The following is an 18,486-nucleotide window of genomic DNA, read 5'->3' as shown; positions in this document are numbered from 1 at the left end:
ATTTAATATGCCTTAAAAGCTCAATTAATTTTGATCGCGATCCTTTTACATATTTATATTGGAAAATAAAATTTCGAATTCTAAACTTTTCAAGTTTTAAAATGCAATTCAAAAAACCTCAGTGATTGTCTTAATAACAATAAGAGTATGTCTGACTTAATGGGCTACTACGGTTTGCAGTGATCCTGCTTATTCACCCGTGTTATACTGTTGAAGTGATATTAACATGCAAATAACTTTACATTGTCTTTTTTGCGGACGGTACGTTCGAGCGCGTAGTATTTTGGGAATGTGCGGCTGGTTAGCATAGATACGTGTGTTAGCCCGGCTTGTATTTTAGGCAATTTATAACCTGTATAATTAATTTTTATCTTGCAAAAAACAATTAAAAATTAAGTATGGGCAGAGCCTCGTAATACTTACGTAGTTTGTATGCTTCACCACTTTATATTATTTTTACCTTTATGAATCACGAGAAAGCAAACAAATATAAATTGCAGGCGGACTTAAATTGAATAACGTTTTCTTCCTTTGACAATATTTTTAGCCCTCCCTTAAAGGTTGACCTGTTTGGGGCAAATAAAGAAAACGGTTGCCATCAGATCACGATTATTTTTAATCGATTTTTTTTACTTTATGCAATCCGCATAGCATCCAAATTCATTCAAAAAGTGCTGGCGACATTTTAACTGTAGTGTATCGTACATTTATTCCAAAAGGTTCTATGTGAAATTGTGAATCTTAGTTTGAACACCTATTTTGACCGGACTAAATTAGTAAAATCAACCCTATCTTTTATATCGCAACTCGTGTCCTAAAATCCTGGGTTTGCTGACGCTCACCAAACACATAACCCCCTTTTATGCGGTGGTTAAAAGTGCCAAGCCATCACCGTGAGGGTACATTATGCAAATTGTGATATTACGGCGTTTGAGGGTTGATAGCGCCTGATGTAACCTGTTGTCTGCGAATCGCGTTTCTGGTATTGTTGCGGCCTTAAAGACCGCAGGCGTTGGAGTGGTAAATTGAAATTCTGGATGGGCTGAAATCTTTTTACGGTTGTTGGACGATTTCCTTGTTTTAGATGCGAATCTGAATAATAGGGACTCAGGATTGGTACTCGTAGCTGGTATCTATTTACCTATTTTATCTTGTGAACTGCTTATTTCATTGAAAGGATTTTTAGTTTCCAAAATTTTATTTATCATCAACTGTGGGTTCAAAATTAAAATCCTAACAGAAAATCACCTGCTCTACATATTAAAGAGTGCCTTCAAAGTGCAATACATATTTGATTCAATTAATTTGGTACAAATACAACTCTTTTTATTCCAACTTTTTCACGAACCTCTTTACAATTTAAATAAGTGAAAACCGTCCAAAGTTTATTTTAATTTCAAGATTACTTTCCTCATGTGCGTTCCCCGTACCCGCCATATTGTATTTCAAAGAATAAACACGCGTGGCCCACAAAGTATCTTTACAAAAAGTACATAATTTGGGGCTGTTTAATCCTGCCGAGTATACAAGTACAAAGGAGGTGGAGGGGATGCGAAATATTCGGATTATCCGCGCGGAGGGCCGCGGCCTTTGATATCCTTTCGAACCTTCTTTTGGTACGCACGCAAGGACGCGGCCTCACTGAAAGCGGGAGAACTTATTGAAAGTAGGCTAAACTATGCATGAGTTATAATGGTACAATGTGGCTATGTTAAAATTCGGAAAATACCAAATTTTGCCAATTTCCAAACTCTCGGAAAACTTTCCAGGCTAAACTCCTAAATAACTGGAAATTATGATAGGTTGCTTTAAGTATTGAAACAACATTTTTGGAAAACTATTTCAATTGCCTGTACTCGAACTGTATTTTCACCCAGCGTAGAATGTATTGAAGTATATTTTCTAAATAGATTGAAAGCTATGTCAAATTGTTATCTGTAACATTTTGTGTGCTCTACCTGTGAACCTGTATCCTGACAGTGTCCCACTCTACTAACTTTACTCACTTAACACCAGGTGCGATTGCGGTCAAATAGGTAATACTTGTCTTTAATAAAAAAAAAGGAATAGAGAGTCCATCTCCATTAGTTTTTTTCATTGCTGAAGCCGTAGGCTGTTAATCCTACAACATTTTATCCCTCTCAGTCAAGCCACATCCTCGCCCAGTCCTTATAATTATTCCCATAACGGTTATGTAGCAGCCCTTGCTGATTCGCGTGTTTAACCCAACGCCGAGGCGTCAATTACAAGTGTTTGTACATTTAGTGGAAGTTGCTTTAGTGGGTTATTGATACGCTAATGTGTGGGTGATGTTTTGGTTATAAAAGTATAATTTGTTGTCTATCTAATAGGAAATTTTAAATTGGTTTTTTTTTCAAGTTACAAATGTAGGTACTGAAAATGGACAGTATAAAATATTACTTACAGTTCCTGAATTTCCTGAAATACCTATCAATAATCATGTCATGTCAGCGTGAGACGTCCACCCACAAGGTGGACCGACGACCTGATAAAGGTAGCAGGAAGGCGCTGGATGCAGGCCGCTACCAACCGTGTGACGTGGAAGTCATTGGGGGAGGCCTATGTTCAGCAGTGGACGTCCTACGGCTGAAATGATGATGATGATGAATCATGTCATGAATATCATCTAGTTTCCTTCATCCAAATGATATTTTGTAATATACATTGTACTCATTTTGTATTAAGTAAACATATTGTATTGGTCTTCAAATACGCTAAAAACGACGAAAATGAGTTTTACTCGTATGTTTGTAACTGTAATCTAAATAACAGTTTTAAAATTATTTAACTTCCATTCCTGTTTCAACATGGCGTCGGCTGTCAGTGCTCCTGACAAATTGCCGGGTAGTTCGCGAGCTCCGATGATGTCTCCACGATAATAGTGATTAATGTCCTGATCGTGGCTGCTCCAAACTTTTGAGGAGGGGAATTATTTCATTCACATGACGTATGATAATTTTCCAAATAAGTAAGCTTATTTCTTGAAAAAATCGAACTACATAAGGTGGGAATCAAACCCACGATCTGTCGCTTGCCGGGCGATTGCTCTTCCATCTGAGCTACTTATTTTATTTTAATAACAAAGCTCACTTCTTTCTCTTCTTTCCTTTGCTAAATAACTAGGTGTTTTTTTCATCTGAGTTGTGATCAAAAGCTAGTAGCCATTTGATTTTAGATCGATGTAGTCAGTAGGTAGAATAAGATCAAATCGTTTTTAGAAAGTGTGTTTAGATAAATGCTCGGCTGGCATCTCTTTTGATAAAGTTCTGGGCTTATCTATTTTACTTGACAAATACGGTAAAGATGATGTACTAAAAATCGTTTTATTTAAAGCGAGGAAACAATGTAGGTTTCCACGCTTTAAATAAGACGATTTTTAGTAGAAATAAAAAGCTTTAATTCGATATTGATAATCAAAAAATATTTATACAGGGTGTTAGGTAAATGGGTATATGAGCCGACACTAGCCCATGTTAACATGGTCATATAAATGGTATGGTGAAGTCAGAAAATTGATATCTTAATTTTAATTATTTTAATTTTCATACAAATCGGATTTTATAAAAAATATTTTGTATGAAAATTAAAATAATTAAAATTAAGATATCAATTTTCTGACTTCACCATACCATTTATATGCCCATGTTAACATGGGCTAGTGTCGGCTCATATACCCATTTACCTAACACCCTGTATACGAGTAGTGTAGAGTTCTCCTTACATACAGGGATTCATCCGTAAATTGTTAGCTACTCAATTACTTTATTCCAACAGCCTATTCTAGTGTTTATTACAATCTCAATAATAGTCAAATTAGTGACTTCATACAGAAACATAAGAGTCCTCCAAAGATGTAGACTCGCTGTCCTCAGTGTTGCTGGTGTCGCCACTCATGCGCACCTTGTAGTCGTAGAAGAAGTGATCGCCGTGCGGGGCTTCTGCTCCGGCTTCGTCGTCCTTGCAGCGGTGGTCGTGGATCTTGGTGAACACTGTGAAAGAGACCATAGGTGGTTACAACAACGCCCGTATTCACAAACGATGCTTGCTCTGTGATTGGATCGTGTATCACCCTGTGCGTCCACGCGCACTGTGAGACCTCATAGTAATGTTTGTGAATACGGGCGTGAGTGTCTCGTTGTCTTTGCAGCAGTGGTCGTGGATCTTGGTAAACACTAAGAAAGAGACACAGCAAAATTGATTGTCGCTCGTCGTTCGAACAGCGCGCAGCGGTTAGATCCAATATGTTTGTCTCGAAGCGCTGGTAGGGCAAAAAAAGAATGAGACATGTATAGGCTCCATAAGAGCATTTGACGATTTGTAAGTACTAATTTAATTAGTCTACACAAATAAAGATAATTTTGATTTTGAGTCTGTCCTCATTGCATTTACCAGTCCGTGGTGCTTTTTTGAAAGCTAACTTTGTGCTAATAAGACGTGGTGTGAAACGTTACTAACAGATTTGATAGAAGAGCTATCGCTAAATTAATACCTCATATCCTCTTGTTTTCTCAGTGGTTCAGCAGAAAGTTCCTAAGTCTATCAGCGGAATCAAGTACACCCCCTAAATAAATAAAACATCATCCCTATTAATTACCATAAAAGCTAAATATTATGGTATTTGATGGGCATTCCCAAAGTAAAACTCGTACTTCTGCTAAAGTGTTTAACTTAAACGAAACATATTTACCAACTCAAATTAACTTTGTAATCTTAGTAATTACTCTAATTAAGGATACTAATGTCGGGGCAGATGACCCGGCCGCGAAATTAGGAAGTAATTTATGAAAATTTAAGGAAAACAGTCTCGTCCTTGGGAGAAATGATATTTACAGCTCGTACACAAAAATAAAAGTTTTGCAAGTCTTGCTATACTCGTACGATGCTTGCAAAATTAATCTTGAACTTGTCAGGAATTCCTTTTCTTTAGTTTGAATATCTTCATTTCTTTAGTTACAAGTTAAACGGAGTAACGACTTACGAAAAGTCACTGGAATGTGACGAAAAGTCGCTGGAATGTGACAAGCCGCAGACAGGATGAAAAATAGCGCCTTTTGGGAAGGTCTTTGATCTACAGACCAGTGGACTTCTATAGGATGATGTTAATGTTGATGATGATGAACTTTACAGCCATATCTTACTTACTGGTGCCATCCTGGCAGTTTTTCAAGTGCATCATGCACAAGCTCTTAAAAGATCGACATGCGCGCTGGTAGACGCCGCAGATCCATTCTTCTTCTTCTTTTCGTGTCGACAATAAACTTACACAGTGTCAGCCCAAAACTCCGCCACAAGAGTGGCAGATCCATTTAATGATGATGATGATGATAATGATGATAATGATGATGAAGGACAAAGCCATCTCTTACTTACTGGTGCCATCCTGGCAGTTCCTCAGATGCATCATGCACAGGCTCTTGAAGGAATCCACTTCATGATGATGATGATGATAATGATGATGGAATTCACAGCCACATATTACTTACTGGTGCCATCCTGGCAGTTCCTCAGATGCATCATGCACAGGCTCTTGAAGGAATCCACTTCATGATGATGATGATGATAATGATGATGAATTTCACAGCCATCTCTTACTTACTGGTGCCATCCTGGCAGTTCCTCAGATGCATCATGCACAGGCTCTTGAAGGAATCCACTTCATGATGATGATGATGATAATGATGATGGAATTCATAGCCATATCTTACTTACTGGTGCCATCCTGGCAGTTCCTCAGGTGCATCATGCACAGGCTCTTGAAGGATCGGCGCGCGCGCTGGTACGCGCCACAGATCCACTTAATCCGAGGATCACGCCACTTCATTCCCATCTCCTCAGGGCATGGGGTGCACTTGCGATGCCATTTTCTCCTGTAAAAAAGTTAATATTTGCTCAAAATTACATCTTTTGTCGTCGCTTAGGATGTGAAAGAAAGGGATTCAGAATATATCATGTTCCAGGCATAGACTGTATAACATCTATATATATAAAAATGAAACCCGTTTCGCGTTGTCACGGCATCACGTGTGAACGGCTGAACCGATTTCGATAATTCTTTTTTTTAAATGTTTGTGGAAGTCCAAGGATGGTTCTTACGGAAAAAAATATTAAGAAAATCTCTACGCTAAGGCGGTACGAAGTTCGCCGGGTCAGCTAGTACATTATAATTATGATAATTTTCTCCAATGTCGCAATGTCTCCTCTTGGTTAGGTTGATTTGTGTTAAAACCACTTTGTGAACTTCTTTGTAGAATCAAACTCATTACCATAACCTCTATCTAATTTTATGATGACCATCATGATGAATGCATAACTCAAAATTATTTGAATAACAAGAATCATAAAAACAAACAAATCGACCGTTCACAAAATGACAAAATTAAATGCTCCACTGTAGGCCTAAGATGCGCGCCGCGATAAGCGGTTATCACGCCATTTATCGATTTTGCCCATACATTTTGACGTCGATAAAAGTTATCACGGCGCGCATCTTAGGCCTACTGATTTGAACCTTTATCACAAAGATAATAAAGTTATCTATTGGAGCTACTAAGTAAATTATCTCAATAATTAATAACATTAATCACCATCCCGGTCTCTCTGCGCTTGATTTCGGTTGAGCCGGGCGAACTCTTTGCTCTGATGATGACGACGATGACTCTTCCAAAGACTCTCCTGATACCCCACTTTCACCATCAGAATCTGAAAATATAAAATTATTATTAAAATAATGACTAGCACATAATAAAGGGCATATTGCCGTAATTTAATAACTATTAATTGCCATGTTATTATGTATTTAATAACTGTTAATTGCCATGTACCGTGTGTCCTCACTATATTTTATCAACATTATTAACCTGTGTTACTTAAGGCTGCCGCGACACAAGCACAGCTTAGTGCAGCAGCCGCTAGATAAACAGACTGTAATTCTTTTGTTGGCAAATAAAATACTTTTACTTTTTTTATCATCTATCAAAGTGATAATTCTTTTTATAATTTGTGTAGGGGAGTTCATATTCTGTTTCTTGAAAACAAACTTCATAATACTGTATCTTATCTACCTTCACTATTATTCTTCCCTAAAAGCAAATTTTCCTTCGGTTTCTCACTATCATCGGAGGCAGAAACAAAATCGAATCGAGATACTGTTTAATACGCCTCCAACAAGTATTACGTAACCACTATCTTTGCCTGTCGCTCCGAAAACCAGATCTGCTCCATTGAGATAAGGCTTTAAATTCTCCGGCAGTTTTGGAGAACATCTTAAGTAGTACAGGTAGGGTATTTGCTCTGCCTAAGTTTGTGGATAGACCGGGGTTAGGCAAACACAGACTTTACGCTTTTTCAGCCGATCGGCTTGGGAAATTAACGCTCGGTCTAAAATCGTAATAGAATGTACAATCATTTAGTCCTACTGTTGATCAAAGTTGTTAAAGCATTGAGATCAAATCGAAACCTGATATTGAAAAATTTTCAGCTGGGTTTTTCAGGCGATAAGTTATTACGAGTATTTCTATAGAAAAGGAATATACTCGTAGATAAGATGCCCACCCAAGTAAGTATTTGCAATCTTTGTTTTTTGTGTTACCATTGTGAAGGTTATGGTTATGTGACCTTCCTTAGAAAATCTCTATGGCTTTAGGTAGGAATCGAACCCTTCTTCAATCGGAATATATCTTGAAAATTTCGTCACAGTAAGAAAAGTCTTATCAAGGTAGATCCTCCAGTGACTGTGATAGCTACATTCCTAATGCATAAAATTATGTTTAAAATATTTTACGTTTCTTTTCTCCAGAAGACGAAGACGTCGACCTGTGCGTGTTCTTTCTTCTCTGTCTTCTGGTGTCGAAGTCAATGAAGTCCAGCTTTTTGTTTATCGCATCAACATCCAATTTGTTGCTCACGCCGTTTATGGTGCCATTTCCTATGCTTGCAACTGCTATGTCTGCTGTAAAACATATTTATTTCATTTACAAAACGAACATAATTATTTATTGTTAGTTGAATAATGTAAAAAAATCCTATCACCTGTAAAGCAGCAAGGTCTTCATGTTTTTTGGTTTATTTACTATGTTTGTTTGTCACTCTTTCACGCAACGCACTAACTGGACGGATTTTGAGTAGGTATTCTTTATAATGATGCAGTTTGTACATCACAAAAACACAAATATGTTTCGAAATCTCCAACTCACAGGTAAACTACTGAACATATCTCTGAATCATCTGTCAACATTCACCATTCCAAATGAAGTTTGAAGCGGCATTGAAATAATACGTTTATTACAGTAATATACCTACTGCAGCTGTAGTATTAACTGTATATGAAACGAACTTATTGAACACCAACTCACCGATAGCCAGTAAAACTGCGAACTGCGAGCTGCGCCTGAGCATAATATCGGCCCAATTCGTCGCACCAATAACACTTCGCACCGGCTCACAATTTGAGTCGTAAATCTCTCTAGCTGCTTATGGAATTTTATTGCTAGTTTTATTATTTTACGTTTTTCGCAAATTCTATAAAGTCGAAATTACTATGGGCATGCATCAGGCACGCTGTAAATAACCTTTATTCATGACTTACTTGACTTAAGGTCCTATGTCCCCTAGATGGGACAAAGGGCGTCCACAACAGTCCTCCAACCTTTATTCATACTATATGTATTTATCAGTTGATATCGGTCAAGTCAGCAAGAGTAGTAGGACGTCCACAACATAAGTTCGTTCGTTTCAGCCGATTAACGTCCATCACTGGACAAAGGCCTCCCCCGCGGATTTCCACGAAGACCTTCTGCGCCGTTTGCATCCAGGCACCTCTCGTGACTTTCACCAGATCGTCAGTCCACCTAGTGCCTGTCCACACTACGTCTTCCGGCTCATGGTCGTCACTCGAGAACTTTTCTGCCCCAGCGGATACAACATAGGTAGAGTGAGAAATTGCGAAAGATCGCTGGCAAAACCTGGGTGAGACAAGCCGAAGATCGGAGGAGGCCTTTGTTTTCCTTGACATCAGCCTTCCTCAAGGAGTGCCAGAGAACGCTCTTCCCACTCTCCCACTCTTTTCATTCTGTCCTTGCCAACAATTTTCATAGACTGCCTATCGAGTAGGTGCTCTTTCTACTCATTTGGCAGGACTTCTTTCCGGTATTTTAAATGAGGTATTTTTCTTCTAACGTCTTGATTTTCAACTTCCAAGGCGATTCAACGAGCAAGCAGTGGCTTGCCAAGAGAACTGACATGAGTTTTGGTTAAAATTAATCTGGTTACTTTAATATACTTTAATGAGCTGCTACATTCGAAGGATTTGTTTTTTCCTTTCAATAGTGATCAATCAAAATTTACTACCTACAATAATAACAATAACGATTGATTGATGTTACCATAAACACTAAAGACGCATTAATTGTGTGTCTTGTGATGATCATAATAGTGTTAATTAGACGTGTATTGAGCACATTAGTTATACTGCCAATGTCAGTCAGCATTCAGCTGATCGAATTAATGCAAATAGTCCCATTATACTACGATAAATGAACGAGTTTTTCCCTATTTTTCCTTTTTCAAGTTCAGTCTATCTCTATACGAAGTTTCATCATCAAAGTAGTGACGGCATAGGATTCATTTTTGCATTACTTTTATTAACACTTTTTCCCTATCAGATCAAATCGAGTAGGTACATATGACAGACAATTCTATAACTTTTGCGAAGCGAAGGAAATAGTAAAGCAATAATGCTTATCACAGCTAGATTACAGTCAATCTTGCTGCACAAACAAAATTATTTGTATTTGATTTCGGCGTAGATTGCGGCATTTGGAGCACGCCCACCAAAGCCAATGTTCTCAAGTGGAGCAGTAAACCTTTTAAATAAAACACCGGTGTGGAAACTGAGGCAAATTGCTTCAGAACCTAGTAGGAATCCCGATGTGCCCCCGTCCTTGACCGTGGATGTAATTACGACGTGCGAATTCAGCAAATTGCGTAATAGAATACTGTTCGGACAAAGAAATGATTTGGTGTGACGATAGAGGAAAAAGTTTTAATACAAGTAATTTTTTTTTATGCACAACAAGGCAGGTATTTATTCCCTCAGGTCTTGCATCTAGATAGAAAATGTTGTAGTTTTGCTTTTGATTGCGAACAAAACCGCACAGAACTCTTACATTCCTTTACTTCAAAAATATGTCTAATTTTTCCTTTTTAATTATCACCAGGCCATCCAAAGACATTTTGTTAAACAGGACAAAGAAATAAAACTACAAATGTATAAGAAATTATAATATTATTATAATTATATATTTAAACTTTGTAAACGTAGAACCAGTGTTTTCCATGATAAGAGTCGTTCTTGCAGCGATGGTCGTACAACTTCACGAACACTGAAAGAAAATTGAAACAAAATTATATAGTTACTAGCGGCCGCCCGCGACTTTGTACCCGTGGATCCTGTTAGTGGTTGAATTTTGCAAAATCCCGTCTTAGTGAGCACCTACGTTCTAAAAGGACCCCATGCAAAATTGAGACTAGCACTTGTAGTTTCTGAGATTTCGTGATGAGTGAGTCATTCAGATTCATCGACGGAAAAAAGCATAATTTATGTTCGTTGTTTCATCCTAGAAGAATATTTCATTCCCCCATTCACAGTGCGCTGCACGTCAGTTAAACGCTTCGTTACGCCGAACTTCGCATTCGGCTCGCATTATTTTCGTAAATGTGAAAAGTTCCTGACACTTGATCGAATTCTTTTTCTATTTGTGTCAGTGATTGCTTTTGGTCCCAAATAATTATTTGTGTTTTTGTCAGCGTCTTTGGCAATTCCATGATTAAAGTTTGCGAGTGAAAAGATTTGTTTCAACTTTGTAAGTGGAGCGGAGTTATAAGGGCTTTGTAGACATGATAAAAAGGGCGATGCGAAAGGGAATAATAATCGAGGCGTTGTCAGCATATTTTTTTGCGTGTTTTCGGGATGTTCCAGGAAGATTGCTTGCAAAGTGAAACAGCGGGCGGAAAAGTTGTGTTGTTTTTGAATATGATATCTAAATTTTATTGGGAAGAAAGGAAATGATTATCAAGTACACTATTATCCGTTTTAATTGCTATGTCCTCAAAGTACTTCTGTTACTTTTTTTAGAGTAGGGAAGTAGGGAAATGGAGCGATAAAAATAGTTGAGAGAGTAGTGAACTATGAGCTAAAATTGTAGCTAAAGAAAATAGTAAAAAAAGCAGTATCAAAAGATTGAGAAAGCATAGAATCAGATTAGGAAAAATGAGAAAATATAGCTAATCAAAAGGATCATCCATGGATACTACAGGCAAATGCCTATTTTGGAAGACAGAAGAATCACTCAAAATTGTGACACATTTTTCTTGCAATAAAATTATTATTATTAATGCTTATACTAAAACGTTTGTTTTTATTTGTATAGAGAACAATAGCGTCTAGACAAACCTAAAGAGGATTTAGGACGCTATTTGGATCAAATATGTAATTGCTCAATAATGAATAATAAATAAATAAATAAAAAATAAATATTAAAATGATAACAATATACTCACGCGTCCCATCCTGGCAGTTCCTGTACCGCATCATGCACTCGCTCTTGAAGGACCTCCTCGCCCGCTGGTAGCCGCCGCACAGCCACTTGATGCCCACGTTGTTGTGGGCTTTGAGCATATCCTGGGGGCAGGGGGTGCAGGTGCGGAAGGATTGGGTGCTGGGGGAAAGAAGGAGCCTTTAGAAACTTGTTTTTGGTACCAGTATAACTCATGGAATAATAAAAAATCACCTCTAGTTACAAGATCTATGAGAGAAGGGCCAAGCGTATAGGATAGGGTGCTGAGAGAAAAATTATTTTGTCACCAACAAGAAATCAAAAAAACACTGATTCATGGTGATACAAAGGTTTAAGACTAGGGCTTTCCAAACTGTGCGAAAAAAATCCCAATTTCCAAGAGCGTGCAGTTGGGGAAGCCCTGTGTTAGACTAAAGACATCTCAAATTGCCTAATTAGACTGCTATTTGTAATTAAAATAAAGTCTGATGAGCTACATTGTCTGTACAAACTCACGCTTTCCTCCGTTCCTTAGTCTCAGCCGATGACGCTTCTGATGATGAACTCGATGAGATCACCGAACTTGATATTGAACTGGAACCAAAGTAACATGATGAGGAATAGATTCATAAAGTGAAACACCATGGTCCTGACCAGAATCGAGCGTCTGATTCGCGATAACATTACTCCACTGATATGACGTGGCCTCCACTCCAGAACCTTGCAGCCTCATTGGCCGTCAGTTCTGCGTACTATGTGCCCTGCCTATTGCCACTTCAGCTTGCTAATCCGTCGGGCTATGTCAGCGGCTTTAGTTCGTTTACGGATTCATTCATTATTTCCAGTCAATATACAGAGTATGTTCTCTAGGCAATTATTACTCTATCTAGAGCGATGTACAGACCGAAATTTTTTAGACGTTCAATATTATAGATAAACCTGTGGTTACCCATCAAACAAATCGATAGCCGAGTGCCGGTTAGTAGCAGTTTGTGCCTGTAGCCTGTAGCCACCATTAATTAATACAGATTATTGAGCGACCTAATTAAGTAGCTGCGGATTAGCGTGCTTCGTAATTGAGTCTTGATCAAACATGTGTTGTGTGGATTGCTGAATTCCGCTGCAGGTTTCGAATTTTGGTAAATCATGTTGGTGCTACAATGTTGTGACTTGGTAATTATGAAACATAATAAACAACGCGTTTAACGATGTAATTCTGTTAGCATAGAACTCTACCTTCCTTATATCTCTCGTCGTGTGAGCGACACGGCATCCAACCTGAACTAAGATAATAAATCTAATATGAAAACCCTTGTTTGAATTTTCGAAGACGGCTATAATTGTTACACTGGCTTTTTCTGTACCGATACTTGAACCACATAGTCAAATAAACCATGTAAGTTCGTGTACCTTATCCTTATGTTTTAAATTAGATAACTACATAATAATACTCCTTATTTCTTATTTGTATCTTCAAGTTCTCAGCGAACAATGCGAATTAATGCAAGCGCACACGTAACTGGCAACATTAGTAGTAATGCTAGTCTAATGACCTTAGCAATAGCAGTGTTACCAGTTACAAAATCTAATCTAAGCATTTTAGTTGTACAAATGGGTTTATTTGGCTTGCATCTAAGTACTTGTGTAATAATTTTGTTGAAACATCATTTTACTATTTTTGTGTTGTATCTTTCGAGATTTTTAGTATAATTTCATTAAAAACAAATCTTTAGAATTGTGTCAGATATAAAAAAGAGCTCTAGATATAACTAAAAAAATACTGACGACCCTGATATCCCTTCTAACCTAGTGGTTATTACACCAATATTTGCCCCCATCGATGTCCAAATTCGCAACAACAGCCTTCAAGTCACGCGGTTGTCAGTATCGTCTTCATATAACTACTTATAGCTTTTGAAACGCAGATTTCTTGCTTTTATTTTGTAAGGCGCGTATTTTATTACCATGTAACCGTTTCCCTTTGCATTCCTCTAATAAAAAAAACCCATACCTGCTAGAAGAGATGACGTCAGTCTGCAGGTCGCTCTCTCCCGAGTCCTCCCTCGAGGTGGCCAGGTCGTACCACTTGTGGCCCCTGTGCTGGGCGTCCCCGAAGTGACCCACGTCCTTCAGGTCATCCACATGGGCCAGCCCGGAGGGGGTCAGGCCCTTTTCGTGGGACCAGCCATGGACTGGACATATGAGAGAGTCATTGATTAATAAAGTGTTCCTATTGATGTGGGATATTATAGGTGTACCAGAATCTCATGGCAAACAAAAATATTGGAAAAGTGTGTTTTTCATATGGCCATTGTCTATGGCTTTATTGTCACCTGTCAAAGTAAATCAAGAGATCTGTCAGCCGCTGCAGAAATTTTGTAATCTCTTCATGCCTATTTGTTATTTTTGTGAAAAAGACGAAAAAACTCAAGCAAGTCATATTGTTTTCAAAGTGTATTGTAAAATAAGGCATAATTCAAAGTCAATCTTTGATTTTAATTCGCGTCGTTGAGTTGACAGTAAGTTGGAGTGAAATGTTTTGATACTTACCTACATTTAGTTTATTACCTAACTGCGTCAGAAGGAGGGTTATGTTTATTTTTATATTATTCTTACCTAATAGCTGCTTTATCGGGGTTTTCAGGTGTATTTCATGCATTGGTGCAGAGGAATGGTGAAAATGTTATGACCATGTAAAGAAAATTGAAAAAGATTTCATCAAGCAAGTTTGAGTAGGTAATTGAAATGCTGAAAAAGCGATTTATATTATATTAATACCTCTTTAACTTGATCATCTATTTGAAGAACAAGAAATGCAAGTGGAGTTCTTAGAATCGTTTTCTAGTTCTGAAAGAAGTGATTAAGTATGATAATTAATAAAATTATTTACTATAATATACGGATTACTTATTTTTCAAGACATGTTCCTATGTTAAAAACCCGATGTTTAACAACATTCTTCATACACATACCTAAAATGTATAGGTAGGCATTCGTACTTCATGTTCATTAATATTAGTCATAAATAAAAATTAAACAGTATCATGATCGTTTAATCCAATTTCCCCAGTATTGCACTCAACAAAGTTTATTTTCCCCATTTGCCATGAGATTCTGGTACACCTATAATATAATTAAATGTTTGTTTGCCTATCTACCTAAATGCAATGCTATGATAGGAAGCTTTGACATGATCATCACTAGTACCTATCTGTTCGCGGTTTTGTCTTTATATTGATCGGGCAAACAACATCAACATAGCGCGCTTTCTCTGAACAAAAACAATAATAAGTAATTCATGTTTTACCACAAGCATAAAAATTTAGTTTTATGTAATGGTCAGTTGCTCAAACATTCATCCCCTATTGCTCCCTTTTTAAAATATACTTTATGCTTTGTCTCCAAATGCCCTTAAGTTACACCTGACAAGAAACTTGAATGTTTGTACAGGTGTATTAATTATCATTATCTTTACTTTTTTTGCAATAAAATAGTGCAAAATGTAACGTAATCTTATTACGTTAGTTTCAAAATAATATCATCAGCAGACACTTTCGTATCAATTAAACAGAAACGAGGATGGAGCAGAAATACGTCCGAGGAAGGAAATAATAATCAGATTCTCGCAATCAAAGCTGGAATATGGATAACGCGGGTTTTATTCCTGTTTTATCTACTTAGGGTATTCACGGTACGTTTATGATTGTAGTCGCAATTCTGAATGTGAGGTTTGAAATTTTAATTGAAAGCTACATCTGGGAGTAGTATTTTGAATGTGGCTGTGATATCGTCCCTCGCATGACTAACTATCCTATCTCAGTCTTTTGGCGATTTGATAACTCAAGTCCTAACGGACTACACATTTTTTCCTGCTTCCATTGTCTACGATTTTCTCTAACTCACGTATCTGTATTTACCTATTTTTCCTCCCACGAGGTCCGTAAAGTATAAACAGTAACTAAATTTGAAATGACCTAACTGAAAACCCGTGGTCTTGAGAAAGTGGCAAAACTGAGATAGGATAGTTAGTCATGCGAGGTTCATCACGATATGTTAATGTATAAATGCAGCATGCTAGCAGTAGATCTAGAGATCAGAGATCTGCCAGAAAACGTGACACGGGATAGATAGATAAATGCATATTTTATGTCTCTGGCCCCAGACCGTTACCCCACGCACTTATTATAACAAAATTGGGATTTCACAAAATCCCTTTCTCTGCCCGATCACAACATAATTGTTAAAAAGATTCCACACAAAAAAAGGTTCAAAAGAAACCTCAAACTTCCATAAAAATCTTTCAATACCCAAACCGGAGCTTACTAAAGGAAAATCTCTGTGAGTTTTTCTCCTATCTCGGTCCCAATCACAGAAGTGATTAAGTGTGTCTTTCTCCAAAAGCGCTCATTAAAACTTCCAGCTGACAGTAAAACTTGCGACAACTTTCCCTTCTACGTACCGATAATAATTTATTCATCGATGAAACCTCCTGTGTGTAGGTTTTGATAGCAACGAATCCGAGATCTTGGTACTGATTAAGACACGAATAGATAAGAATTTTCTCTACGGAGTTTCTAGTTAGTCTAGGAAATTTATTTCTGCACCATTTGACTTCCAAATACCTACTTGGTTAGTTTGGTCATGATGAGTGACATTGTCCACATTGTGGACCAAGTATTTTTTAAATAAACGTATGACGTCATCTCCCTGCTGGGCAAAGGTCTCCCCCAAACTCCCAACGATATCCATAAAGTTCTTTATTGAATAAAGTATCTATAAATTATTTAAATTTGTGTGTTGAGTAATCCGATCTCCATTTGCATGCACCCTAGAATAAAGGAATAAAGCGCTTTATACAAATTCATTGTTCCAACCAAGAACGCCAGAAATATTCATACAAACCCAGTTAAGGCGCATAGCGACAGTGCTGCTGTTTGCTTTAATTAGTTAAATTGCAAACATTACTAAAGTATTAGTAAGATCGTAGTTTAGGAATGTGTTTATTTAAAATTAGTATTCTTGTCAGAGTGACTGACATAGCCCGCAGAATCGCTAAAATCAAGTGGCAGTGGGCGGGGCACATAGCTCGAAGAGCTGATGGCCGCTGGGGCAGGAAAGTTCTTGAGTGGCGACCGCGAGCTGGAAGACGTAGCGTGGGCAGGCCTCCCACTAGGTGGACCGACGATCTGGTGAAGGTCGCGGGAAGTACCTGGATGCAAGCGGCGCAGGACCGGTCTTTGTGGAAATCCTTGGGGGAGGCCTTTGTCCAGCAGTGGACGTCTTTCGTCCAAAATACCTCAATGCCTGAAGACTAGAGTGTATAACCAATGTGTGTTACCAGTGATAACTTATGGCTCGGAAACGTGGCCTCTCACTATAGGCCTTATACAGAAGCTCAAAGTTGCACAGCGTGCTATGGAGAGGGCTATGCTTGGTGTTTCTTTGCGAGATCGAATCAGAAATGAGGAGATCCGTAAACGAACCAAAGTCGCTGACATAGCCCGACGGATTAGAAAGCTGAAGTGGCAATGGGCAGGGCACATAGTACGCAGAACTGACGGCCGATGGGGCAGAAAGGTTCTGGAATGGAGGCCGCGTACCGGAAAACGCAGCGTGGGACGTCCACCTACAAGGTGGACCGACGACATCGTAAAGGTAGCAGGGAAGCGCTGGACGCAGACCGCTGCCAATCGATCAACATGGAAAGCATTGGGGGAGGCCTATGTTCAGCAGTGGACGTCCTATGGCTGAAATGATGATGATGATGATGGACGTCTTTCGGCTGAAACGAACGAACGAATTCTTGTCAACTAACATCCATAGTTACATTTTAGATTAAAGAAGAAATACCACTGATTTGCCATACCATAATGGATAAAACTAAAAAGATCAACCTCCTTAATATTTATACTGATTGAAAAAGAAACGTGGTAAATGCATTCGTCGCCTTAACTATGTTCAAACTGGCGGCACATCAAGAAAAACGTTATGACATCTTATGCTGTTCTAATAAGAGTGATTTTACTACAAAAAATACAGTCTAATGTACTGTGGCTCTACCCCCAAGACTGTGACACTGTATTCGGCAAAATTAGCATTTCTAATTTATTAGAGGATGAAATTATCCTGTGAAAAGACCAAACGGACATTTTGGATTTTGATTAAAGCAAATGCCTTTGTGGAAATTATTTGGACTGTTCTGATTTCTTTGAAGTAACGCTTGAGATGACTGATTAGACTCGAAGCTGTACGCACAAAGAATTTAAAGGTCGCTGTACTTTTTAACTTATTGAATCGGCTTCGTTTTAATTAATGGACCCAACAAATTGAACAGCGTTTTCACATATTTTACTCGTATATTTAGACACGGGCTAAATGTGTCTAACAATACATAAAATTTGATTTCTTGATGTTTCAACAAATCTATCCTTTCAAACTTCCTTGCTTCCAATCTGTAGGTTCATTCAAATCTGCAATGCTCTAACTAAAGAACTAAGAATAACCTCACAATTTGCGTGCCCTACTAGTTATAATAAAACCTCTAAATAGTGTAATTATGAACTAGATCACTGATGTAAACTCAAAGCTCCTCGCAAAAAGCATTAATTAATATAATTATGATAATAAATTAGATCATCGTACAAATAAACTTCTGGATATTTTCGCACTCACCATCGATCACAAGCAGCACAACGCACCAAAGGAACATAACTCATAGGTTTTATACAATAAAGTCACATTGTAGCACGCCCATGGAATATGGATGCAAAGTAATAACCCGCCGTATATTTTATTGCTTATTGTATTGCAAAACTGGTGGTGGCATTATTTTCAGTTTCAAGAGAATCGAATGATGCTATGACGTGTATTCGTCTCTTGATACCAATTTTTATCGTGTCTTGAATTTATTTCA

General features: G+C 37.9%; 3 protein-coding genes across 3 annotated transcripts in view; 1 reads left to right on the top strand and 2 right to left on the bottom strand.

Annotated features, from left to right (window-relative positions):
* LOC135081916 (dystrophin-like) overlaps positions 1–18,486 on the top strand; it is a 284,223-nt gene that overhangs the window by 94,602 nt on the left and 171,135 nt on the right. The window lies entirely within an intron of this gene.
* On the bottom strand, positions 3,715–8,464 carry LOC135081805 (uncharacterized). Its single transcript, XM_063976590.1, has 5 exons — positions 8,373–8,464; positions 7,802–7,969; positions 6,606–6,720; positions 5,731–5,888; positions 3,715–4,010 (listed from the first exon to the last, which is right to left on the bottom strand). The coding sequence occupies exons 1-5, from the start codon at positions 8,413–8,415 to the stop codon at positions 3,844–3,846; spliced, it is 651 nt and encodes a 216-aa protein (XP_063832660.1). The 5' UTR covers positions 8,416–8,464; the 3' UTR covers positions 3,715–3,843.
* LOC135081830 (uncharacterized) lies at positions 10,287–18,282 on the bottom strand. The gene is made up of 5 exons (XM_063976609.1): positions 18,246–18,282; positions 13,585–13,765; positions 12,090–12,167; positions 11,578–11,735; positions 10,287–10,400 (listed from the first exon to the last, which is right to left on the bottom strand). Exons 1-5 carry the CDS (start codon positions 18,280–18,282, stop codon positions 10,321–10,323), a joined length of 534 nt encoding a protein of 177 aa, XP_063832679.1. The 3' UTR covers positions 10,287–10,320.

Source organism: Ostrinia nubilalis, chromosome 20 (assembly GCF_963855985.1).
Source record: "Ostrinia nubilalis chromosome 20, ilOstNubi1.1, whole genome shotgun sequence".
Classification (NCBI taxonomy): Eukaryota; Metazoa; Arthropoda; class Insecta; order Lepidoptera; family Crambidae; genus Ostrinia; species Ostrinia nubilalis.
The sequence above is the reverse complement of the archived record's forward strand: the minus strand, read 5'-3'. Positions and strand labels throughout refer to the sequence as shown.

What these genes read in the sequence shown, in the direction of transcription:
- LOC135081805 (XM_063976590.1), bottom strand. Translation starts at nt 8,415, where the DNA reads ATGCTCAGGCGCAGCTCGCAGTTCGCAGTTTTACTGGCTATCG. An exon ending in CGCAGTTTTACTGGCTATCG is followed by an intron (nt 7,970 to 8,372) that starts GTGAGTTGGTGT and finishes TATGTTTTACAG; the next exon opens with CAGACATAGCAGTTGCAAGC. An exon ending in GTCTTCTGGAGAAAAGAAAC is followed by an intron (nt 6,721 to 7,801) that starts GTAAAATATTTT and finishes TTATATTTTCAG; the next exon opens with ATTCTGATGGTGAAAGTGGG.
- LOC135081830 (XM_063976609.1), bottom strand. Translation starts at nt 18,282, where the DNA reads ATGTTCCTTTGGTGCGTTGTGCTGCTTGTGATCGATG. An exon ending in GACGTCATCTCTTCTAGCAG is followed by an intron (nt 12,168 to 13,584) that starts GTATGGGTTTTT and finishes CTTTGGTTCCAG; the next exon opens with TTCAATATCAAGTTCGGTGA. An exon ending in ACTAAGGAACGGAGGAAAGC is followed by an intron (nt 11,736 to 12,089) that starts GTGAGTTTGTAC and finishes TCTTTCCCCCAG; the next exon opens with CACCCAATCCTTCCGCACCT.